Source organism: Leucopleurus acutus, assembly GCF_964270905.1.
Source record: "Leucopleurus acutus genome assembly, chromosome: 1".
In the NCBI taxonomy this organism is placed as follows: Eukaryota; Metazoa; Chordata; class Mammalia; order Artiodactyla; family Delphinidae; genus Leucopleurus; species Leucopleurus acutus.
This window is the reverse complement of record NC_139142.1, coordinates 199,485,934-199,511,669: the sequence shown is the minus strand read 5'-3', so window position 1 is coordinate 199,511,669 and position 25,736 is coordinate 199,485,934. Positions and strand designations below refer to the sequence as shown.

Here is a 25,736-nt window from a genome sequence, read left to right as displayed (position 1 = left end):
AGTCAAAGACAAAGATATATCTTGAAAGCAGTGATGGAAAAATGACTCATCACATACCAGGGAGCATTGATACAGTCAATAGCTGACTTCCCATCTGAAAACTAGAGGCCAGAAAGTAGTGGAATAAGATGTTCAAAATGCTGAAAGAAAGAACTATCAATTAAGGATTTAATATCCAGCAAAACAACCCTTCAAAAATGAAGGTGAGGAAGCAACCTAGGTGTCCATCGACAGATGAATGGATAAAGAAGATGTGGCACATATATACAATGGAATATTACTCAGCCATAAAAAGAAATTAAATTATTTGTAGTGAGGTGGATGGACCTAGAGTCTGTCATACGGAGTGAAGTAAGTCAGAAAGAGAAAAACAAATACTGTATGCTAACACATATATATGGAATCTTAAAAAAAAAAAAAAGGTTCTGAAGAACCTAGGGGCAGGACAGGAATAAAGATGCAGATGTAGAGAATAGACTTGAGGACACGGGGAGGGGGAAGGGTAAGCTAGGACAAAGTGAGAGAGTGGCATGGACACATATACACTACCAAATGTAAAATAGATAGCTAGTGGGAAGCTGCTGCATAGCACAGGGAGATCAGCTCGGTGCTATGTGACCACCTAGAGGGGTGGGATAGGGAGGGTGGGAGGGAGACACAAGAGGGAGGGGATATGGGGATTTATGTATACATATAGCTGATTCACTTTGTTATACAGCAGAAACTAACACACCATTGTAAAGCAATTATACTCCAATAAAGATGTTAAAAAATAATATAAATAATAAATGAATTTAAAAAATGAAGGTGAAATAAAATTATTCTCAGATAAACAGTGAATGGAGAATTAACTGGTACCAGAACTGTCTTACAAGAAACACTAGATGAAGTTATTTAAGCTGAAAAGAAATGATCTGAATGGTAAGTCAAGTCCACAGGAAGAAATGAAGAGTACTAGAAATGTAAATATGTGGGTTAATATAAGACTATAAATATATTTCTTTATCATTGTTCTCTCAACTCAATGAGGAAACAAACTTTTCTTTCAAAGTCTAAAATATGATAAGGGTACAGACCATTCCCAAAATATTTACCATTATATCGAGGTTATTAAGCAATGTAATTAGATGACAAAGAAAAGACACACACGAATTGAAAAAGAAGAGGCAAAACTGTCTGAAAACTCTAAAAAATTAGGGCAAAATAAAATGAAAGATTTAATCATGGAACAGGTTATAAAATTAATCTAAAAAAATCACTAACCTTCACATAGACAAACACCAGTTAGAAGCTGTAATGAAAGACAGGACCCCAGGTAAGAGAGCCAAAAGAAAAGATAAATGCCTAGGTATAAATGTACCAGGAAATGTCTAAAACCTATGTGAGGGAAATAATAAAACACTCCACAAAAGCACACATGTAGGTATGCACAAATAGAAACACTATGAGATATAAAAATGCAACATCTTATAAATATCATTTCTAAGTTATTTTATAATTATTTTGCAATTATAATAAAATTATCACAGGGTTATTTTTTCCCAGAGCTTGACAGTTAGGTGATATTTGTTAGGAAGGGTGAACAAGCCAGGAAGACCCTGAAAAGAAGAGCAATGAAGAAGGCTAGCTCTATCAGAAATTAAAATATACTATAAAGCCACTATAAGTAAAACAGTACAGTACTGGCACATGGATAGACAAGTGGGCCAATAGAACAGAATGGAAAACAGAAATAGACCTGATTGCATTTATCATTTTATTATATAAAAGAAGCATCTCAAACCAGTGGAGGAAATAATTTCCACTGCATTTTAAATAAAAGGTATAAAGAAAACTGCATAGTCATATAGAGAAAATAAACTGGATCTAATCCTCACAACATGCACCAGAATTAATCCTAAATGGATCAGAAATGCAAGCATACAAGTACTAGAAGAAAACACGAGTAACTTCTTCTATAACCTGGGAATGTGGGAAACTTTCTCAACTCTAACTCAAAATCCAAAAGCAATAAGAGAAGTTTGATTAATTGGTTTATATAAAGATAAAAAATATTTGGAGAAACAATTATCCCAGCTTAGGCAGAAAATGTACAAGAGGAACCTGGAATATTTTATACTGGAGAGCAAGGGAGATATAAAATGTGTTAAGGGTTTTGCAAAAGGACTTACAGCCACCTTGAATAAGATTCCACTTGTCAAAGAGGGAACGATCTGAGTACCAAAAGGATAATAATGACAATAGATTGAGAGATAAGAAATCATAATGATATAAAAAGAAAAGCTCATTGTTCCTTGAGGATGCAAGGAAACTATGTTATTATTTTGTAAAGTGGTAAATTAAAGAATCAAGAGTTTATCCTTACTTTCCTTTAAGAACCTCAATAAAATGAAACTGCGGTGAGGGAAATATTTTCCACTATAGAATTATTACACTGAAACATGAAGAAGAACTGAGAGAATCAGAAGATCACCACTGTGTAAGCCCCAAACAACTGATCAATCTAGGCAATGACCATCAATAGCTTATAACTTCTCAGAAAGAGACAACCAGATGTTATGTGCTGCCGATGGAAGATACCAACGATCAGACTGCAGCCCCAAATAAATAAACAACCTAAAACTAATCAAACCTCTACGTATAAAAATCAATATACATGAAACACGTTGCATAGAAACACATGTAAGGGACTTCCCTGGTGGTGCAGTGGTTAAGAATCTGCCTGCCAATGCAGGGGACATGGGTTCGAGCCCTGGTCCGGGAAGATCCCACATGCCATGGAACAACTAAGCCTGTGTGCCACAACTACTGAGCCTGCGCTCTAGAGCCCACGAGCCACAACTACTGAGCCTGTGGCAACAACTACTGAAGCCCGCCCGCCACAACTACTGAACCCGTGTGCCTAAAGTCCATGCTCCTCAACAAGAGAAGCCACCAAAATGAGAAGCCCACGCACGGCAACGAAGAGTAGCCCGTGCTCACTGCAGCTAGAGAAAGCCCACGCACAGCAATGAAGACCCAGGGCAGCCAAAAATAAATTAATTAATTAATTAAAAAAAAAAGAAACACACGTAAAATGAGTAGGAATGCAATCAGCAAAATCCAGATGGGATAAATGATACCTTTTTGGTTTTTTCAACAAAAAAATTGCAACAAAATAGAATGGAGGGGAAGGGCATGACACCTATCAAAAGTAAAACGTCAGAGACATACCAACAATTCACATTTTATGGACCTTATTTACATCCTGGTTCAATAAAAACTAAAAATATTTCTTAAAAAGCAGAAAAATGTGAACATGGAGGAAATTTTTATGATATTAAAGGAATCATTCGGTTTTTTCAGCAGTGAGATTTGTAATAGGTATTTTTAAAAAAATCTTCCTCTTGGGCTTCCCTGGTGGCGCAGTGGTTGGGAGTCCGCCTGCCGATGCAGGGGACACGGGTTCGTGACCCAGTCCGGGAAGATCCCACATGCCGCGGAGCGGCTGGGCCCGTGAGCCATGGCCGCTGAGCCTGCGTGTCCGGAGCCTGTGCTCCGCAACGGGAGAGGCCACGACAGTGAGAGGCCCGCGTACCGCAAAAAAAAAAAAAAAAAATCCTCCTCTTTTAGAGATTCATACAGAAATATGTACAGGTTGATCGCTTCAAAATAATCAAGTGATTGGGAGAGGATGCAGGCAAATATAAGATTATCCAGCATTAATTATGCTGTTAATTGTTAAGGCTGGGGACTGTGTACATGGGGGTACACTATTTTATTGTTTCTAATTTTGTTTAACAATCTCTATAATAAAAACATTAAAAAAAATTAAAAATACCATACTTTTTCCCCCTCTACCCCAAAATACAATTAGTATCAGTAGAGCCCTAGCTCAGAGGCAGTTGTTAGAAAAAAATGCCTTGGGGCCTCTGGAATAAGCATCTAATTGCACTGGGATGGGATGCAATTCTGACTTCTCAAATGCAAACGTGGCCGCTTTGTGCCCAAGTGGGTGATACTGAACACCTCTCACAAACAATTATTTTAGTTTTTTCAATCCAGGGTCCATGATGGTCAATATCTAGACAACTTGCCTTGATCTTACAGTACAGCTTGCCTCTAACTGTATTCTGTATTCCGGTCTGATGGCTCGTCCTATTTCAGGTGGCACACATTTTTACTTGAAAAGGGAAATCATTCCATTCCTTCGGTTGATATGCAAACTGTCCTGCTAAAACTCAATCACTCAAAATCTGAATTTAGCAATTCCTGTTTGCTACATCAAAATCATTCTCAGCGTAGCATGCTTTTCCCCGGCCTATTTCCTAGTGATGACATCTAGGTAACACAATTGAACTATACTTCAATTTTCATCTTAATAAAGTTCTTTCTCTCATTTCTTAAAGCAAATACAGACGAATTGCAGAAAAACACACCTGTCGTTCAGTGGGTTAGACAAACGAGTCAGAGAGTTCTGCGTGGAATTGTATGACTCCTAGCTCTTGATCCCTTTCAGAGTTAGAAGATTTATCTAGATCATGAGGGTGTTGCTGGTACCTTGGAAAATTTGTATTTCTCTTCTATGTTGTGACTTCCCGAGAGGAAGAATGTGACCTTGGTGTGTGTGCAAAGCAGGGCATTCTGATGCAGATGAAAAAATAAGCCATTTCACTCTTAATGTCTTGTCAAGTACAAAGAAATGCGTGAAACACACATTCTGATTCCTTTCGTGACGTCTTATTTTACCTCAGATCCCTCCAATGCTGGCTGTCACGAATGTAGCCAGGATGCGTATTTCACAGTACTTTTATTTAACATTAAATGACTTACTTTTATGGTTCCAAGCAAACTGCTACCAAGCCTCTTGCACCCTTTAGAATACTACTTTATCCTTCTACGTGATACTCTGTCCCCCCGGGCCCAGCACTTTGTACCAAACAGGAAAGTGTTCAGTTAGTCCTAGCAGCAGATCATAAAAACCTCTCCCTTTGGCTCTCCATCCACAATTTCATCATCCCTGCTCAAACGAGCTGAGTGCTTTTTTTTTTTGCAGTACACAGGCCTCTCACTGTTGTAGCCTCTCCCGTTGCAGAGCACAGGCTCCGGACGCGCAGGCTCAGCGGCCATGGCTCACAGGCTCAGCCGCTCCGCAGCACGTGGGATCTTCCCAGACCGGGTCACGAACCCGTGTCCCCTGCATCGGCAGGCGGACTCCCAACCACTGCGCCACCAGGGAAGCCCTGAGTGCATATTTTTGCCTTATCACCACATACATATCATAGCATGTCTGCCCTGAAAAGGCCCCCTGGGCTGTCTCACTACATGCTGAGATTAAAAGGGTCTTTAAAACATATCTGGACAAATTCAGTCATCGCAACGATTCCGCTTTTGTTTTTGGCACAGTTTATATTTAGTAGGTGTGACTGGGAAGTGAAATTCATGAAAAGCATCCTCACCTGATAGATGGAGCGTATTTGTACTATTCAAGGAACTGAAAATATATTCTGTAAAATAGTCTGGGGACGGCAAGTTTCTTTGTCCCAGACAAACACCTTGGAGGGACAAAGCAATGATTGTCTCCGCCAACTGAGGAAGTGTATTTTCATCGGCACCATCACTGCTTGAGATACCAGATATTTTCTGCAGCACTTTGGTTTCCATACACTGAAATCAGACACAAAGTAAAAAGAAAATTTTAACTTCTGAAATTATTCTGATTAGAACATCTCTAGGATTTCCCCAAAAGACAAGGAATCATTCTTCTAAAAGAGGAGTGAATTGTTTGTGGGAATGTGCCTACCATCATTCTCTAGTCTCAGATAGAACTCTATCTGGAAAATACTTGTTTCTTTCATCTTCCATGACACTGAATTTTCTAACACCCATCCCACTGATTCTTATTTATCTAATCTTTCTCATTGTCCTACTGTAGAGCACAGGGAACTATATTCAATATCCTATGATAAAACATAATGGAAAAGAATATGAAAAAGAATACACATATATTTATGTATAACTGAGTCACGTTTCTATACAGCAGAAATTAACACCACATTGTAAATTAACTACACTTCAATAAAATTTAAAAAATAAATTTCCCCTTAAGGCCCCAGAGAAACCACTGAATATTATAAACAAGAGAATGTACAATAAGGTAGGTTACAGAAGTGTCACTCAGGTGGCAAAGTAGTAAATGGATTGACAGGGTTAGAACTTGAGGGCAAGAAGTCTAGTTAAGAAGTTATTGATTAACCCAAAATATCTCGTGACCTAAGACGGTAGCACTAGACATGGAAAGAAGCAGATGCATTTGAAGAATATTAAGAAGTTAGCCTTGGAAGGACTTGGAAGAAAATGTGGAGGAGTGCAGAGTCAAAAATGACTCAGGGGCTTCCCTGGTGGTGCAGTGGTTGAGAGTCCGCCTGCCGATGCAGGGGACACGGGTTCGTGCCCCGGTCCGGGAAGATCCCACATGCCGCGGAGCGGCTGGGCCCGTGGGCCATGGCTGCTGAGTCTGCGCGTCCGGAGCCTGTGCTCCGCAACGGGAGAGGCCACAGCAGTGAGAGGCTCACGTACCGCAAAAAAAAAAAAAGACTCAGGTTTCTGGGTTCGACAACTGTATAATGGTAATACCGCCCACTATCCCACAAATTCTCCCCGCAAATACCCAGTATATATCTGGTGCTTCCCTAGGTACTGGAAATGCAGTGGTGACCCAAGCCAAAAGCAGTGTCTGCCTACCCTGGAGCTTAAAGTTCACTATTGTTAATGAAACAATAATGTAATCAAACGTAAGTTGATAACTTTGGCAACTGCTTTGAAGGAGAGGTACATGGTACAACGATGTAAAAGTAGACAGCTATTTGACCCAGCCAGGCAGACCCAAGAAGGCTTCCTTGGGATTGTGGCACACATGTGCACGCGCACACACACACACACTGATCTGAAGGAGTGGGAGAAAGGAACAGCCCAGGTAGGAGACACAGCATATGCAAAGTTTTTGTGGCAGGAAGGATGGCAGATATGCACAGCTGGAAGGAGGGCAGTCACTGGAGTGGGCGGAGTAAGGGGAGCACGGTGAAAGTTGAAGGTCTACTGGCATTTAGTGGAGTTTGCCCCTTATCCTCAAATCAACTGGAAGCCAAAGGGGAATTCTGGGCAAGGTTTGGGAATGGGGGTTATAGGACTGGATGTGTGTTTTGACAAATTCACTCTGGCTACCTGGTGGAGCACAAATAGACTGGAAAGAGAGTCAGTGCTTCCTAGTAGCACAGTAAGAAGGCTATTACTGTAGCCCAGGTACAAGACGGTGATGATGATAATGGAGTAAGTCAACAGGTTAGGGATCTCTTCAGGAGGTAACAGCAGTAGCACTTGGATTAGATATAAAGGGGGAAGAAATCTGGAAAATAAAATTTCTAGTTGGGCATTTGACTGGATGATGATGCTATTTGCTGACCTATGAAGTGATACATGAAGACTGGATCTCGTTGGGTTGATTTATAACCTTGATTTGGGATATTTTAAGTGTGAGGTGCCTTTACCATATCCTTAAAGAAAAGATGTTGTATAGTCTATGTGGGTCTGGAGTGTAGGGAAGAGGTCTGGGATGGAGGTACACTCTGGTGAGTCATCTTTAAGTATAGATGTGCTACCCCAGAGAAAGCATATAGAATGATGGGCGCTAAGACCACACCTGGAAGAGCACTAATGCTTAAAATCTACACAGAGGAAGAGCCTGCAAAGGTGAAAATGGGGGTCAGAGGGGAAAAAAACAGGAATGTGCAGCATCTACAAGCCAAAGTAGAGACTATTTCAAGAGCTACATAAGCAACATCAAAGAAAGAACAGGTTCAGGCATAGAAATATGACTTTTGATTTTAATATTGAGTTTCAAATGCTGAGGAAATATACACATGGAGATTTTTAAAGATGGGTGTATATATGAGTCGATGGCTCAAAAGAGAAATCTGGGCTAGCTTGCAACAGAATTGAAAGTCATCAGTGTTTAGGAGTGCTTGACGTTGTGAGAGCATCTCACTCAACAAGAAGGATGCCATGATTTAAGGGATGGCAGGTCAAGTGGATCCTACAAAGGAACCTGATACAGAACAGCTGGACAAGTGAGAAGAAACCAGGAGATGGGGGTGATGTGAATGGGAAAAAACATGAAGTATGGGCTGACAGAAATCAAAGAGCAAAAGAGAGCTTCATGGAGGCAAGACTTGACAAAAGTGAGAGAGCAAAGAGAAGGACAGAGATGGTTGAGAGATACAACGTACAGGAGTGTGGGAAGGAGGAAGTATGTTCATCCAATGAGGACTCAAGGGTAGGTTATGACGTCAATGTTGCCTTCTCGTGACATAGGACAAGGTGGGAAAAGTGTGGATCAGGTTTATTTATCTATTTATTTATTTTATTGAGGTATAATTGATTTACAATGTTGTATTTAATTTCTGCTGTACAGCAAAGTGACTCAGCTATATATATATATATAAAATATATATATATATATATATATATATACACATTCTGTTTCATACTCTTTTCTATTATGGTTTAGGGAGCTATATTCAATATCCTGGATTTATTTCTTTTTTAAGTTTGTAATTGGTGAGCTTGGCAAGAGCCTATTCATAGCTATGGTGGGGAGCAGCGGGGAAGGCGGAGAAGCAGTTACCAAAATTTTAACAAATTTGGAGAAGTAGCCAGAAGATTCATGGATGACAAGAACAAGTTAAAATAACAGAGTGTGAACCTCATAGAAGTGTGAGCTTTTCATGGAGGGTGTGAAAGAGTAACCTCTCAATGTGCCACTGAGGACAAAGGAGGATTCTAACCATGGTTTCCAATCCCAAAGTCCTCAGGATGTGGTCACGAATACCCGTTCTCCATATAAGAGGCAGGGCTAGTAGACCACCATGTACATTTACCATGGAAACACCAAAAGAGTGGAAAGAACGGAGAGAGGTGGTTGCATTAAGAGATTGAGTCAGGAAGATAAAACAGAGTAGGAAGAGAAGGAAAGAGCAGAGGGATATTTAGATTTTGGACCATTAGGGAGGGTCGCTAAATCAGAATATGATGGTGTAAGGTTGTTTCTCTTACTGAGCTGGTTAAGGCCCGCCTGGAGTTGCTGTTAGTGGCTTGACCTATGGAGGCTGAGTCCCATGAAAGCAAGACCTAGAAACGCTAGTCATGGTGGGCCTGGACCGCCAGCATCTTCTGTGACCTTACACCCCCTAGTCAAAGAGAGCAGCAGCCTGCAGTGAGGTGCCAAGAGGCCTCCTGCAAGTCTAGAATGACTGACTTCCTAGCGGAAGCCAACCCTAAGGGCATGGGCCACAGGACCCTTCCCAGGAACTGGTGACAGTGTATCCTCCAGGAGATAGTTATTCTGAGGCCTAGCACAGGGTTATGACTCATCAGTAGCTCACTTCTTCTTGACTGAATAGATGAATAAAGTAGGTCTACACATAATATTGAATTACTTTATTCTGTTCTAGGAATGTTTAATCTCACATACTTTCAGAAGCCCAGGTATTTGCAGGATATGTTGGATAACCATAAATCTACTTTAAATATATAGACTCCATCTGCCTTTAAGTGCTGGCTTTGCATTTGCATTTAACCTGTATCAAGACAGTAACACATAGGATGACTAAAATCCTAGTGGCTCATTTGAACCAATCTTACATTACGTAGACGTTGAACTGAGGAAATTCCAGGTAGGCACACCTCCCTATTTAAGCAAAAAACTGAATTCTATACAGGAACCCCATTTTATCCCTTGGAAATAGAAAGAAAAAACATAACCATGTTTGAAAGCCACAAGATTAGAGTTACTGAAGTGATAGCCCCAAAGTCCTTAGTAAACAGTCTTTCCATTCGTTCTGCCAATTACAAGAGAAATTTACAGCAAACTGGAGGATATTTTTGCTGGCATTAAGTTGTAGCATGATTGCACAGATACCTTTGAACTCCTAGAAACCAGAATTGAGGTCAAGAATCAAATTTATCATTATATGTTGTTATAGCATGAATGTTTGTGTCACCCCCCAAAATTTGCATGTTGAAATCCTAATTATCAATGTGATGGTATTAGGAGGTGGGGCTTTTAGGAGGTGATTAGGTCATGAGGGTGGAGCCCTCATGAATGGAATTAGTGCCCTTGTATAAGAGATCCCAAGAGCTCCCTTTCTCCTTCCACCAGGTGAGGACACAACAAAAAGATGACCATCTGTTAACCAAAAAGTAGCCTGTCACCAGACACCAAATCTGCCCAGCACCCTGGTCTTGGACTTCCCAGCCTCCAGAACTATGAGAATAAATTTCTATTGTTTATAAACCACCCAGTTTATGGCATTTATGTTATATCAGCCCAAACGGACTAAGACACATGTCAATGAATAATTCAAGAGAAAAAAAAAAAACGCATTCTGCCACAGTCTTCAAAATGTGCTGGTGGCTCCTCAATTCATTCTTTAAGAAAATATGGCTTAAAAAACCCCATGTTCAGAGAACATTTTCAGCTTAAACTTCCCATCACAAAGCAGAAAGCAAAAAGGTAATTGAAAGGCCAGCTTTTGCTGGAATAGTAATGAAGGCAACAAGACACCCATTTCCTAAGAGTGGGAACTGTGAGAAAAGAAAAGCACTTGGGACCCCTGACCACATGCAGCACCAATTACAAGCCACAAAAGAGATAATGTCTGTGCTGTCATGAATAATGCTTTTTGCAAGCTGCATCCTCAGGGAACTAACTAATGACTAATTCATCTCTCGCCAACTCTTAATGCCTAATCCTTCCCTTGCCAGAAGGCAAGGCAAATAGACACACTGCTCTCACCGCTACAGTTCAGTCCTTAGAGACTGATCAAAAGCCATGAGTCACACTCACTTTAGTGCTCAGGGGGACTCAGAACAGAGCTGCCCCATCACCTGGTCTGCCTGCCCACCCACCCAGCTTCCGCCTAAAACTCATCTGACAACTGATTAATCATTACATCCACACCCCCTTCTTTTTTCTTTAAAAACAAAACAGCTTTGTTGAGGTTTATTCTGAATTATTTTAAACAAAATAAAAAATAAAGGACGGCTTCCCTGGTGGCACAGTGGTTGAGAGTCCGCCTGCCGATGCAGGGAACGCGGGTTCGTGCCCCGGTCCGGGAAGATCCCACGTGCCGCAGAGCGGCTGGGCCCGTGAGCCATGGCCGCTGAGCCTGCGCGTCCGGAGCCTGTGCTCCGCAACAGGAGAGGTCACACAGTGAGAGGCCCACGTACCGCAAAAAAATAAAAAAATAAAAAAAAAAAATAAAGGAACATTTTTGTACATTCACATGATTAGTTGTTACATTTCCCCCTTCAGACTCAGAATTTTAAATTACATCACTTAACATCCCATCACTAAAAACCACAATTACTTACCTCTCAGAAGTTTTTGAGTATCCTAGGAATGAATCAGTGACCAAAGAAAATCATGCTCTGAGACTGTATCTTAGGAGCAGAGCTAGTTAGCAATTCTGACTTTCTTACCTGGCTTCTGGAAGTGTCAAAGTACTGCCTGGTGAAAGCCAGGATATCTTCCGTCTCATTCTGTGAAAGGAAATAGGAGTCTTCATCCTGCCTGAGGCTCAGAAGGCTGTGTAGGTAAAACGTATACTCCTTATTGCTCATGTTGAGCTTGGAAGAGCAGATCTCTTCCTGATGAATGATGTAATAGAGGAGGAGAAGAGAAACTCTCTGGACCACTTCCTCTCTGAGCTGATCCTCGAAATCTCCTCCAGCTATTAGTAACAGGGCATCTGGTTCGAAGCACTGTGCAAAAAAAACCCCACAAAATAATAATAAAAAATAAAAAACAGAAACAAAGCTTGACAAATAGTCCCAGAACATTAACAACCACAGAGTCTCTGTTGCTTATTATTTTATGAATAGGAGGGGAAAGTGGGCAGCCTCCACAGCCCATTCAAGTAAGACAATCATGGCTGGACTTCTATATAAAAAGGATGTCCTCCCAGAAGCCCTTATTCCCTAAAGGCAACCCTCCTACCTCCAACTATATTAACGCAAGCTGTCACTTCTCTGCCTTGATTAACACCAGCTGACTCTGGCTTTTAAAGTGATGCCTCATTGCATTTAGAATGAAATCCAAGCTCCTTATAATTTTCTCCTCAGTCTGGCTTCTGCCCATCCTACCTCTCTTACCTTATCTTAGCCTCCCTCCACCTCTCTCACTCAACTTCTGCCCCTGTGATTTTCTGTCAGTTCCACCAGGCTCTTTCCCACCTGATTTCTCAGGTCTCAGTTTCAAGTGCCACTTCCTCAGGGATGCCTTCCCAGATACCATTTCCAAAGTCCCCATCCCTGCCCCGTGTTCTCCGGCACAGCACCGTTCAACAAAAATATCACACAGGCTACAAACGTGAGGCACGCTTTAAGTTTTCTAGTAGCCACATTTTAAACCGTAAAAAGAAACAGGTGAAATTAATGTGAATAATATATTTTCTGGAAATAGATGTGCAAGATATGATCATTTCAATGCATAATCAAAACTCTGAAAAAGTATTAATGAGCTATTTGATGTTCTTTCTGTCACACTAAGTCTTTGAAATCTGCTGTGTGTTTTACACGTATCAGCATATCGCAACTGGGATGAGCCACATGTTAAGTGCCTAACAGCCACAGGCACCTCTAGCATTACCGTTTTTCCTTTTTCTCGTAAAACTAGGATTCTAAGATTACTATGTCTCCTTGTTTCTTTTCTATTTCCTCTTGAAGACAACTGGCTCATTAAGGCTGGATTTTGTCTGTTCTGTGCACAGGTCTGTCCTCAGCCTCTAGCACCATGCCTGGCACTTAAGAAGAGTCACAGTGGAATGAACGAGTACCATCTGCTTCTCTCTTAGCCTACCTAAGAGAACTGATGTCAGTCCTTTCTGAGACGCAATCAGTTACCACATCCTGCTATTAACAGAAATGCTGGTGCTTCGAGAATTACTAAAAATGCTTCCATGATGCTTTGTTTCACAACCCACAGACAGACAGCTGGCTTATCTCATCTGGGAAGTTTACATGGCAGAGGAAGGTGTCTGGGATAATGGGTTGGGACAGTGAGAAAAAGATAGACACAGGGGTTGTGGAAGAGAAGCTCTCCCAGCAAGATAAGAGCTGTGTTTCTTCGAAGACAGTTGGGTAGCTTCTGGGAATGCCTCCAGGATCTGAGAAGCAGCTCATGACACGGCACCAGCCTCAGAGTGAAGGCATCACGCGATGCCTATCTGAAGGACATCCCTGGTGGTCCTGTGGTTAAGAGTCTGCTCTTCCAATGCAGGGGACGCAGATTTGATCCCCGCTTGGGGAACTAGGTTCCCACATGCTGCGTGGTCTGGCCAGTAAATAAATATATACATACATAAAATATGCCTATCTTGAGCCCCAGGGGAGTTGTCCCACTGTGGGATAATCTACTATGAAATCTGTTCATCTGTTCTCTGAGGTGGAAGTTTCAGGGGTCCTAATTCCATGTCTGCTGTGTGTCCCACTGGGTAACATCTGGAAAATACCATCTGAGCCAGAAAGAAACATGTCATCCATCCGTGAAGCAAAGCATTAATCACATTCTTCACAAGCCACACAGATTCCAATTTCTCCCCAACGCAACTGTGAGAGGCCAAAACCTCAGCCAACAGATGCAGGCTTCCCAACGAGATCAACTCTGAGTGTCAGTATTAAACTCAGCCACCAAACCCGCAGCAGCCCTTTCCTGTTCCCTCCTCAGCCCCAGAGAAAAGTCCATAGGTTGGTAGCTGTTAGACGGGACTGACACCAGGACCCAGGGAGGTGAATCAGCTGAATCGAGCTTTGTGCCAAATAACCTTCTGTAACTAAAGTATCGGGAAAACCATCGGTCATATCAGCTACCATTTATTGGAAGCCATGTGTCCAAGACAGTGCTAAGTATCTTCCATATCAAGGCATCCCTCAGAGTATGAATCTCATTGGTTCTGGAAAAGGTGTCGGATGATCAATTTTTCAAAGGGGGGAAACTCATTGCATTATTTTAAATGGAAAAGAAAAAAGCCCACATCATAGTCCACCAAGTATTTCTGCACAATCAAAAGCATTCAGAATACCAACTACCCAATTACTTAATTCATAAAGAATTAATTAACAGGTACATATATATGCAGTATGCGAAGACCCTGCACAGAATCAAGTATGAAGCATGCTTTCCTTCTATGAGGAAAATATACCCTTAGTATATGTGTCAGCCAAGTTTAAGAGAGGGTGAGTGACGTACCTAAAGCCACACCTTTAATAGTGGCTGCCCAGTCTTAATTCCTGCTCTGCCAGTGATAGACTTTGTACTTGCTGTGCAGCCCCTCACCAGGCAACTTTCTCTCCCTCCTGTTTGGTAGGAAGAGATCTGGTCCATTAGGAGGCTAGGGGATTGGCAAGGTTATCATGTCCATCAGTGAGAACACGGTGCAGCCAGCGGGCAGGACAAGTTCACCTTCAGAGGCTTCCAAGTGCTATTCAGCTCGTCTGATGGCGCCGGGAGGTGGGAATAAGAGCGCCAAGCACAGGTAGGACCTCCGTGAGCCACCAGACCACGTGCATGCGGCCCAGGTGTGGTCGTGCGCTGGTTGCACACAGCAGTGTCCGTGGCCACCCTGTATCCCATCCAAGCAGCCCGAGACCCTTGTCCACTCGTGGCTCCTTCTCCAGGCTTTTGCTCTGTGCCTTTCTAGGAGTGAGGCAGGAGGTAGCAGAAAAGAGGGAAGGATAGAGTCCCCTCTCCTATCAGAGTAGATAGGGTCCCCTCTCCTATCAGGCTAGATAGAGTCCCCTCTCCTATCAGAGTAGATAGAGTCCCCTCTCCTATCAGGCTAGACAGAGTTCCCTCTCCTATCAGGGCAGGTAGAGCCCCCTCTCCTATCAGGCTAGATGGAGTCCCCTCTCCTATCAGGGCAGGTAGAGCCCCCTCTCCTATCAGGCTAGATAGAATACCCTGAACACAATCAGGCAGATGTTCACTCCGGAATTTTTTTGTAAAATGCTTACATGTTGGAAGGTAAATCAGTTTCTGACTTGGAAAAGTGTAAGTTGTGGAAGCAGCTCATTTTATCTTGCTAGAGATTTTGGTCATCTTGAATGAACAGAGGTAGCCTACCTCTTAAGAGGTAGCCTTAAGTTTTTGAGGCCTGCTGAAATGGAACTTAACGGTGAATCAGAGGACCACGTGGTGAAAACTCTGTGCTCTGATATTTGAGTCTTTGACAAGTTACCTTAATGCAGAAGGTGGTGGCTTGAGGACGGAGTGGTGCAGGGAGAATGGGAAGAGCTAACAAGGTAAAATCTCTGCTGGGCGTGGACGTGACAAAAATTGCTGTGGGGGTTGCTGGGGGGGCTGGGATTTTCAGTTCATCACCGCTAGATTCGTTTCAGTTGTTACAGTTTCCCAAAGTGGCTCAGTTGTGGTTTGGGAGAGGATGTTTAGCAAAATTTTGCAAATACTGGCACCCCACAGGCATCAGATCTGTCCCAGGCTCTGACTCCAGTAAAGTGATTCTTTTTTTTTTTTTTTTTCTCGGTACGCGGGCCTCTCACTGTTGTGGCCTCTCCCGTTGCGGAGCACAGGCTCCGGATGCTCAGGCTCAGCGGCCATGGCTCACGGGCCCAGCCGCTCCGCGGCACGTGGGATCTTCCCGGACCGGGGCACGAACCCGTGTCCCCTGCATCGGCAGGCGGACTCTCAACCACTGCGCCACGAGGGAAGCCCCTAAAGTGATTCTTTGTTGAAGAAGAATGGCCTCATTCAGAAATAATCCATTGACTTCCTTTGAATCTCGTCAGGTGGAGGTATAAGGTTTAAGAGGAAAAAAAAAACACAGATTCTGGGAATTCGTTTTTCTACTTCATAAGGAAACAAACTTTGGTTAAAAAAAAAAAAAAGACTAGTCAAATTGTCAGAAGTCCTCTCTACTAAGCTAAATGGACTACTCAGACGTTTGTTAGTAATTTTCTATGAACCCTGGAGCCAAATCAGATTGCCTTTTCCCAGCTGCTTAATTCAGCTTTGTTTACTGCTTGTGTATTTCAGGCGCGTGCCTCAGCGACAAAGGGCTATATGAAATCTTCTGTGTTAATAAGGCAGCTGTCAGAACCTGCAGGGTAAGCTTGAGGAATTTTAGACCAAGAGATGTTTAGAATTTGATTTTGCGTTATGGGTAAGTCAGCTGCCTTCTTTTAAGTTCTTAGATTTTTAAAGTTCTGTTTTAGGAGGGGGCAGGGTTGCTAACAATTGACTATACAACACAAGAGGGAAATTCTATTTCTTCCTTTTCCTCCCAGACAAAGATCTGGAAGGATGTCAGCTGATGACGGGCGCTAGCTTTTTGTGGGTCTGTACTAGATTTAGTGGCATTTCTAAGTGACAGAAAGGAAAGTCTTAACTGAGAAGAGTTCAGATAAACTTTCTCGATAAACAAGTTAAGATAAAGCTTGATGCTTTTCAAACTTTATCCCATCACCATTATTACAACTCGGGGATGGGGGAGGGAATTAAATGCAGGACCTAAAAGCATTGATTCTCTCTGAATGTGTCTGAGAATCGCCTGGAGATCTTGGTTAAAATCCCCAAACCTCGGGCTTCCCCGGTGGCGCAGTGGTTGAGAGTCCGCCTGCCGATGCAGGGGACACGGGTTCGTGCCCCGGTCCGGGAAGATCCCACATGCCGCGGAGCGGCTGGGCCCGTGAGCCATGGCCACTGAGTCTGCGCGTCCGGAGCCTGTGCTCCGCAACGGGAGAGACCACAACAGTGAGAGGCCCGCGTACCGAGAAAAAAAAAAAAAAAAAAAAAAATCCCCAAACCTCTGGGGACAGTCGAGGTGGGCGGGGCCGGGGGACGAGCAGGAGGGGGCTGCAGAGGAAAGTCTTGTTTTCTCAGCAGCACTGAAGGTCCTTCACAAAAGCTGCCCCAGTGACCTGGAAAAGGGGGCACTGGACATTTCCACGAATATAACAGGGGAAGAGAGCTTGAGCTCGTATATGCATTCATAGATGGTCATGTGACCTCACAGGGAGCCCCCTGAGAAAGGAATCAGCATCTCGGCATCCTAACAGCTAGACGGTGCCAGAACAAGGACACGGACCCAGTGCTGACGGACTCCAAACCAGATTCTTTTCCCTTCCCCACGCCTGGAACCCATGCAGGCTCGTGGTTCTCATCATACCTGAAGTGGAATTTATTCTTTCGGAGTTAATTGATCCCTCATTAAATGTATTAAAACCCCCTTCTCACCCTTCCCGTTAAAAAATTTTAAAAAAGAACAAGGAAAGCCATGATCAGGCAAGAGTATCCATGTTCAAAGGCGGCAGCCTGAATGGATTTACTTTTAAACGTGCAGTGCCCTTAAAAACTTCAGTTTTTCTTGAAAATTCAGTTTCTACCTAGATCTGAAATAAAATTGGGAACTTTTTTTTTTCCTCCCCACAAATTCAGGATACACACGGATCTCTTCTCAGACATTTAAGGACCTGAACTCACTCCCTTGCCCTCTTTTTATCACGGAACTTCCGATAGGCACCCTGCCTCTCAGTGGACAGAGTCCCTAGGAAGACAAAAAAAGATTCAAGAACATGGTGAAAACTTCTGGTTTGCACCAGAATGTGGGTGTTTGTAAAACCAGGGTGTTTCTCCCTGGTTTCTGTGAATTGACACTGAGAGATTCCGTGGGCTCCTTGCTTAGATTATGATGATTCGGGTAAATTGGAGACTTCTGAGCAGGTGAAGCTGAGATCAGCCTCTTTTTTTAAGCTTAGTCTCTTAGAGAAAGAGAAACAGCGGCAGCAGGAGGGTGAAGCTATTACAGACAGCGTTTCACTTCCTAGGAATGGAAGAGAAACTAAATTGGCCAAATACTTGTTAATGTCATAGAAATAAAAAAAATGTACAAAACAACCCATTCCCCCCCCCAAAAATGGAGAATAATCTTGCCTGTTTACATCCCCCCCCCCAAGCTAAAGTAATATCCAACCAGCCTTAATAAGGCATTTCATGTCATTAGACAACATTTCTCTGAAGCGAATTCTCGGAGGACATTAATAAGATATGACTCCTAGTTATTTCCGGTGGGAAGTCTTCTGTTGCTATATATATAAATTACTGTCATCACAGATGAGTTGCCTTTACAACACATGTTTTCTCTGGGAACCCTTGGGAGTTCTACTGATTACTGAATTATTTACTGTTTGCACAGAGCAGAGAAAAATTCTGTTAGCAAGACCCTTCTGTGAAAAAAACAAAAACAAAAAACAAAACATTTGGCCAAGAAATGTTTCCCCCAGAACAAAGCGTGATTGAGAAGATCTGCTAAAATTTATTTTGGGGAGAAATGATGTGCCTCTCTTATTTAGTTAGTTATGTCTTCATTTATTTACTTACTTATTTGTGAGTGAGTTCATTCTGAAAAATCTCATCTCAGGAAAGGGATGCTCTGACTGTTTTGGTCTGTTTTTTGTCTGAAGTCATTTTAAGACATGGGCTCTTGCCTCTGGGGCTGCTCTGGTCATCCCCCCCTCCCCCCACCCAATGGAGACATTCTGATTTTACATTAAATGTTGATTTTACAGTAATGCTGTTTTTACATTAAAGTGGCCTGCAGAGATTTTTAAAAATTCCATCCAGGGAAAGTGAAATCTCAATCTCTGGAGAGGAAGCTCCAGCCTGGGTGTTTTGTGGAACCTGGCCAAGTGATGCTAATGGACAGCCAGGGTTTGAGAGTCACTTGATAGACTAGGAAATGCCTGGAAAATGGGTTTCTGGGGCCCATTTTAGCCCCACTGGGAGCACTTCCCTTCCCCAGCTTAGGTTCCTCATTTTTAAGCAGATGATAATCCAATTCATTAACTCCCCACGATGCAAAAGATTAGAACACACCTACCGATATCCGGGAGAAGGTACTTAAAAAATTCAACATGAGATAAATAGCAGATTGGTATTATTATGCCTCAGAAAACAAATGGCATCTATCTAACCAACCATGTTCAAGGTCACTGCAAGCGCATTAAAAGGATTAGCCAATCAGAAAGAAGTGCATACCTGCAAATAAATACCTCTAAACCTGCAGAAGCATTGTACAAAGGCTTACTGAAGCATTACCATTTTAATAAAAACAAGTTCTCCCTGTCTCTAAATGCCATATGCAGAATGCTGTATGATTTGTCATATCCCAAATATGGGCGTTATTACACCATAATGCATTGCCCACTCGGATACTGGAAGGTTTGCAATGGATTTTTCTTTATCCTAAAGTAAGCGGCTAAGGAATGCATGGCTCTCTTTGGAAAATGCCCTTGTCCCTGATCCCATTCTATGGCACTAACCAGATTGCAATCTCCTTGCCTTCCGTCTGTCCTCCGTGGGCACCCGGTTTTCTCTAGCAGCGTTCTGATGAGGCTTCTTGAGTGGTTCAGGGGCGTGGGCTCTTCTGCCGAGAGAACATGTAGAATTTCCGTCAGTTGCCCTGGACTCCAAGTGCCGCTGCTGTCTGGAGTTGAGGGTCTTTCCGTCTCAGTCAAGGGAACCAGGCTGAGTAGAAGGAACAATGGCACCCCGAATACAGAGAGCTTTCTCCAGAAGCACATTTCCACTCTTCCTTTAGCCCAAGTCTGCCTCTGATGGCGGTGGGTGGGTTGGTGTTCACAGTGTCAACTTGTAACTGGAGGAATGTCTGTGCAAAGAGGAAAAATAAAGCCTTTAATTACTGTGCCTGCAACAGGTTTGAAAGGATTCATTAATTGGGTGGCTAAGCTGATTGGCAATGACAAGCTGTTTCTGAACAACTGGGGGTCTGTAGCTCACTTATAACTCCCACCAACCGGCAGGAAACTATGGTGGGTGTAGACTTTCAAACTGTACAACAGCCAAGAAGTGTGTTATATTGTCTCTCTCTGAAATAGACATAGAGTCAAAAATTAGGAAGAATGCATTTCACGGTCCATCCTGACGGTGCTACAGGTCATAAGACCGGGGGCAGGAAACACCCTCATTTATTTTTTTATTGAAGTATAGTTGATTTACAATGCTGTGTTAGTTTCAAGTGTACAGCAAAGTGATTCGGTTATACATACGTATATATATATTTTTTTTCAGATTCTTTCTATTATGTAGTTATTACAAAATATTGAGTACAGTTCCCTGTGCTATATAGTAGGTCCCTGCTGTTTACCTATTTTATGTATAGTGGTGTGTATACATTCAGCCCAAACTCCTAATTTATCTCTCCACCCCCGCCAACAGGAAACGCCCTCATTTTATCCCATTGATTTATGGGCCTCATCAGTGAAGTAAGTAAATAAAAGTAAACAGAAAATACATTTGAATAAATTACAGCTATCATGTTGAGTTAGAAGATTTTTCGATAAGGAAGGGACTAAAAGAAAATAGTAACATCGAGAACATACTGGTTACTTTTTAGTTTTCAGTTGATTAAAAGTATGAACTATCTTGGAAAAACAAGAGAGTTTCAAGGCCACAGGAGCCATGATAAATCCACATATTCAGGCCTCAGCAAAGAAGTGAAAGGACAGCTTGAGAACCAATCAGCTTTCTGGAAAAAAATTAATATCTTCAACCGATTGCTTAAGGAATGCAAAATGTTAACAGCATCTCATGGCAGATCTTGGCCCAGAGATGAGCTAATAATGACTGTGAGGTAGTGAGAAAAATACTTTCATGGTTTAAAAAGAAAAAAGAGAGAGAGAGTTTAAGATTCTTATGTTAGCATTTAAAAAATGACAGACGATGATACAAACATTTCTAAACCCTGTGCTTACTTTCAGACAAAAGACAAATGATTATTTATCTGGAGCTCTGTGGCCTTTTAAACCTCAGAGAGTATTTCATGGTTACAAAGTCCTCTGTTTTTAAAATTCCTTGACTGTGTGCTGGGAGCTAGAGAGGATTATTTCAGCCCAGAACACTTTTCAGTTGCTATGGAGAATAACAATGAAGGTGGATAAAAGTGAGAACTTTCTGTCTGGCCGATTTTCAGGAAAACCAAATTAGTGTCGCTAATGAACCTGACTTTTTATATCAATATTGACCAACTGTCTTAGAATTCTGAGAAGAACCTTAGAATCTCCTACAGCCACTTGTCCTTTAAAGGACTGAGCTAGGTCAAAAAAGTTCCCCTTGTAGAATGGAAAGGCTTTTGTGTTAGGTCAAGACATTTTTTCCCCCAGAGGATTCTGTGACAATTGTTTTATCCACATCTCAAACCAACGATTTGTTGAAAAGATAGGCTCATTAGAATTTTATTTTATAAGGTGCAGAGGTTTAAACGATTTCAGGCATTCGTGAATTCATAAATAGATTTTTCAAAGAAAAAGTGTTTGCTGGAGGAATAAAGTTCTTACCTGGGACGTAAGTGGGAAACTTTAAGTAGCTATATACATTCTGATCCCAGAGCCTGCGGTAGAGGTCATTGCATAAGGCCCTCGGGTCCTGTGAAAAGAGCTCTCACTAAGTTATTGGGGAATAAATGACTGGAAGAACAAATGAAGTGGTGAATTTTATAGGAGGTAAGAGACGTCAAGACCCAAGATTTCAAAGTGGACAGTGTACGTGGAAACAGCACACAGGCTATAGACACACCGAGTGAACCTGAAGAGCGGAGGAAATGGAGAGAGGCTTGAGTGTGCTGCTAAGGTGCTAGCTGAGTGAGGAGGGGAAGGAAATACAGAGAGAAGGAAGGCGACATCACGAGTGTCCTCAGCTGCTCATTGGATATGAAAATTGGGAACAACCGGGTGAGAGAATCCCAGGCCCACACTGATAACCCTGTCAGAAATACGGAAGGCTGACACTCCCAGAAGATGGCCGGCTGCTCTGAATTACACAGCACGGAGCCCTCGGGTTTAGCTAAACTGTCAAGGGAAGGGCCTTGGCCTGTTTCTCAGGAGCTCTGCGCGGAGATTACCTGGAGTTAGAGTCCAGAACCAGCGGTCCAACAGAAGAGCGAGGAGGCGGTCAGGCCCGTCAGGCCCTTCCGGCCGTGGATCCGGAGCACGCAGAGAAGCAAAGGGACTGAGGACCGGAGCGCGGCACTGCGAAGCTCGCTGCAGGCTCCCGCCCCTGGCCTGTTGCCCCGCCCCCCGTTCCCAGGCTCCACCCTAGCTAAGTCTCGGGCACTTGGTTAGGAGGCAACTAAGGGAAAGCGGCCCAAAACCCACTGAGCAAATTATCCAGTCCTGCCATCACCTGCTACTATTAAGAACCTCCACTTTGCCTTATTTCCGGAACTAAGCCCTTGCTTCCTGGCCCACCTCCAATTAGCAGGTCCCCAAATGGGCCCTCCCTGCCCGAGTCCCACTACATAACCTTCTCGGTTTCGGCAGAACTGGATCTTGATTGGCTGTGACCAGTGGTCCCAGGACAGTCCTCTGCTGGGACTTTGGTATCCTTTACCTGATTCCCTGATGGATGTCCAGGCTGGAAGTCCCGTATTTCCTAGTCTGAGATGCCCTGTGCCTGACCCTCCTCATAGGGTCCCAGCGAGTTATCTCCTGCAGAAATTCTTAAACACCCATCCCTAGGCTCAGCTGATCCCAGCGCCTCCACCAGCCCAGCCACAAGCCAGGAGGCTCCCAACTACGCGAACTTCTCCCCCAGGTCACAGCCTGTATCATTTGCCCCCCAAGGCTTGCTCTCCTCTCACAGTCATACCTAAGTCAGCTAACAACCAGGTTCCTCGTCCTGTCCCAGGGTGAGACAGCCATTGAGGTGGGGGGTTGGGTGGGGGAAGGAGAAGCCTGGAAGGCAGGCTGGAAGGCAGGCAGATCCCAGGGAAGAAGCAGGAAGCGAACACGGCGGTGCGGCTTCCTTAGCCTGGTGTGGGTGGGAGCCGTAACTCTACATCCCCAGCCTGCCTGCTTCCCCAGCAAGCCTGAAATCAACCTTCCTTAAACACCATTATACTTGCAATCCAAACCGACCTCTAGGGGTAATGAGTTTCAGGTGTGAACTAACCCACTGTACAAAGAAGGAGCTCATTGACTTCTGATTGACATTTACAAGGATTTAACCCGCATGTGGGACCAGTCTCACCTGATGCAGTATCTCCTGATACACAGACCCTTTTTTTGTGCTAACGCGGGAAGATGTAGTGGATGGGAGGTGGGAGGGAAGCAGGAAGACTGATTAATCCATCCTTCCTTCAGCTCGGATTCTTTGCCTTTTGGGGTGGCCTGAGTTTCAAACTTCTACCTCATGTCAGTATAACGTATTTACATGTGTACTCTGCCTTGACCTGGAAAGAATTTAAAGGGGCCACCAGGTAAAAAGAAATACAAGATGGCAGCTGCTTAAGAAGAGACCGAAACAAGAGTAGAACCATCTTGTATCGTTCAGGGCTGCCATGTACAGTTTTGCAGGTTGCATACTGTACGACTCTAGGGCTCATCATTCACTTCCGTAATCACCACAGATTTATAGATTTATTAAAACACTTTTCCAGCAAATGTTCTGAGGAAAGGAGGCTTTGAGCTTGTGGTAGGACTGCATGTGTTCCTCTTCCTCCGCATCCAGCCTACCCCTGGTGGGGCCATCTCTGGCTGTAAGATGCGGTCCTACAATCTGAGCTACCTCTGGGCCTCACTTCTCCCCACGTCCTCCCTTTATGCTGTCTTCTTCCCTCTTTTCCAAGACTCTAATCTCTCTAAATCATAATTATAATAATGTTTATTAACATTTTGGAGTGTCTTTAATGCCTAGGCACTGGGCTAAGAAACCTTACATGTATTTTCTCATGTAATTTCAACTGAACCTAATGAATTTCTCACTGTACATTTCAGAAATCCCCGGGGTCACACAGCTAGTAGATGCCACCAGAAATCCAGGCCTGTCCACATCAAACTCGGTGCTTATACCACCAGGCAGCTGTCTGTTGCGATGTGATCCCATGTTTTTATTTGTAAGTCCAAGCTTCTTTTTACAATGAAACCTGGGATACACAAAAGAAGCAGGCAAGAGTACATCATAAAGAATCCTTTTCCATATACGTCATTACATAGTATCGAGTAGAGTTTAAAAATTTTTTTTAATTAAAAAAATTTTTAAATAAAAAATTCATGTGATAGAGCTAGATTAGAAAAAATAATAATAATCTGCTACATTGTGATTTTTGCATACTCACCAAACCCCCTTCAGCCCAAAAGTTCTCAGGAAAAAAATTTTTCAGAAAAAAAGTAGAACTTTAAAATAAATAGGTCCTCAGGCTCTCCTTTTCTGTATTACTTAACAGGACTACCCACTAGGCATCTGAAACAATGCTACTCCTTCTTCAACTGCTCTCTCAGAGGAAAAACAGAATATTCAATTAACAAGGCAGCATCTACAGAGTAAATACTAGTTTTATTTCTCTCCTGATTCTACATCAATGTATTTCCAACAATTAGAAAATGTCAACTGTTTTAAATGTAGACATTTAGATTATCTTTGATTTGGAAACTGATAGTAAACATGATTTTTTACAAAACACACATCTCATGTGCAACTTTCAAACAACATCTCTTTCTCCTTATGAAAAACCATGTATGATTACTAATAGAAAAAAAAACTGTAGAAAATACCTAAGAGCATTAAAAAAAAAGAGGGTGGTCTCTCCACCAGAGATAACAGATGGATTATGTTGTGTGAATGGTTTTAAAGCTCACTGTTTGTACTCATTATACAGTGTCGGTCCTGCTAGAAATGGATATTATTTTATTAGTCATTTCAAAAATTCACCTTTCAGTTTGGTTTTGATGATCCTCATAGCTGGCTTTCCACATCCTTAATTTCCACTCTTTTTATTTCCTGTCTCTCCATAGTTCTTTCTGTGGGAAAGGAGCTTTGAGTGCAGACGTTGCTAGAGGTCTACCCGATATCCATTCCTCCTGCCTTCATTTGTTGGGCAGCAAAGTGCCCAGCTAAAAACTCTCGCTTCTGCAGACTCTTTAGAAGAAGACACGTGACACAGCTTGGAGATGACGTGAGTGGCAGGCTGCTGGGGGCATCAGAGAGGCCCTCCTGCCTGAGGTGCAGAAGTGACATCACATGTGGCCCAGGGTGAGGTAAAGAGAAAGAGAACAAGAGCCTCCCCCTTCAAGTGGAAGCAGGAAGACAGAAGAAGGGGAGCCTGGGCCCTAGAAGTATCATCCAGGTCACCCCAGGAGCCCTGGTTGCCTATCCTTGGAGCGTTGGTTGAGTGAAATCCACAAACCCCTATCTGTGAAATCCTTTTTGTCACATTCTCTGTTGATCTGCACCAAATGCAAACACTGGTACCCCTTGAGACAACAATGATACGTCTTGCCATCTTTTTCTGCCTCTTGAAATGACATTTGCAGACATGGAGAGAGCTCATGGAAATGGAGAGTTGGAATGAGGAGGCCTGGTGGCCAATTAATTTCCCAGCTACTTCCTGAGTCACTCTGGGTGAATCACTGTATAAACAGATATATGAGTCATCCATTTCTGTACCGCAGGTTACCACAAGCTTGGGCTATGAACAGGACACGTTTATTATTGCACAGTTTCTGGGGTCAGGAGTCCAGGCGTGGCTCACGTGGGTCGTCCACTCCCAGCCTGGTTTCATCAGGCTGCAATGCAGGTGGCAGCCAGGGCTGGGGTTTCTTTTGAAGACCGGACTGCAGAGGATCCCCTATCAAGCTCACGTGGCCCTTGGCAATCTAATGAATTCTAATCA

General features: G+C 43.0%; 1 protein-coding gene across 3 annotated transcripts in view; it reads right to left on the bottom strand.

Annotated features, from left to right (window-relative positions):
- Positions 1–19,632, bottom strand: part of SLC39A12 (solute carrier family 39 member 12) — a gene marked incomplete at both ends in the record, with an annotated part of 67,972 nt that extends 48,340 nt beyond the window's left edge. For all 3 annotated transcript variants that reach the window (XM_082838071.1, XM_082838072.1, XM_082838073.1), the window contains 3 exons: positions 5,439–5,646; positions 11,518–11,799; positions 19,372–19,632. In XM_082838071.1, the coding sequence (XP_082694197.1) occupies positions 5,439–5,646; positions 11,518–11,799; positions 19,372–19,632 (751 nt within the window). The remainder of the gene's footprint in view (positions 1–5,438; positions 5,647–11,517; positions 11,800–19,371) is intronic.
- Positions 19,633–25,736: the final 6,104 nt, after the last annotated feature.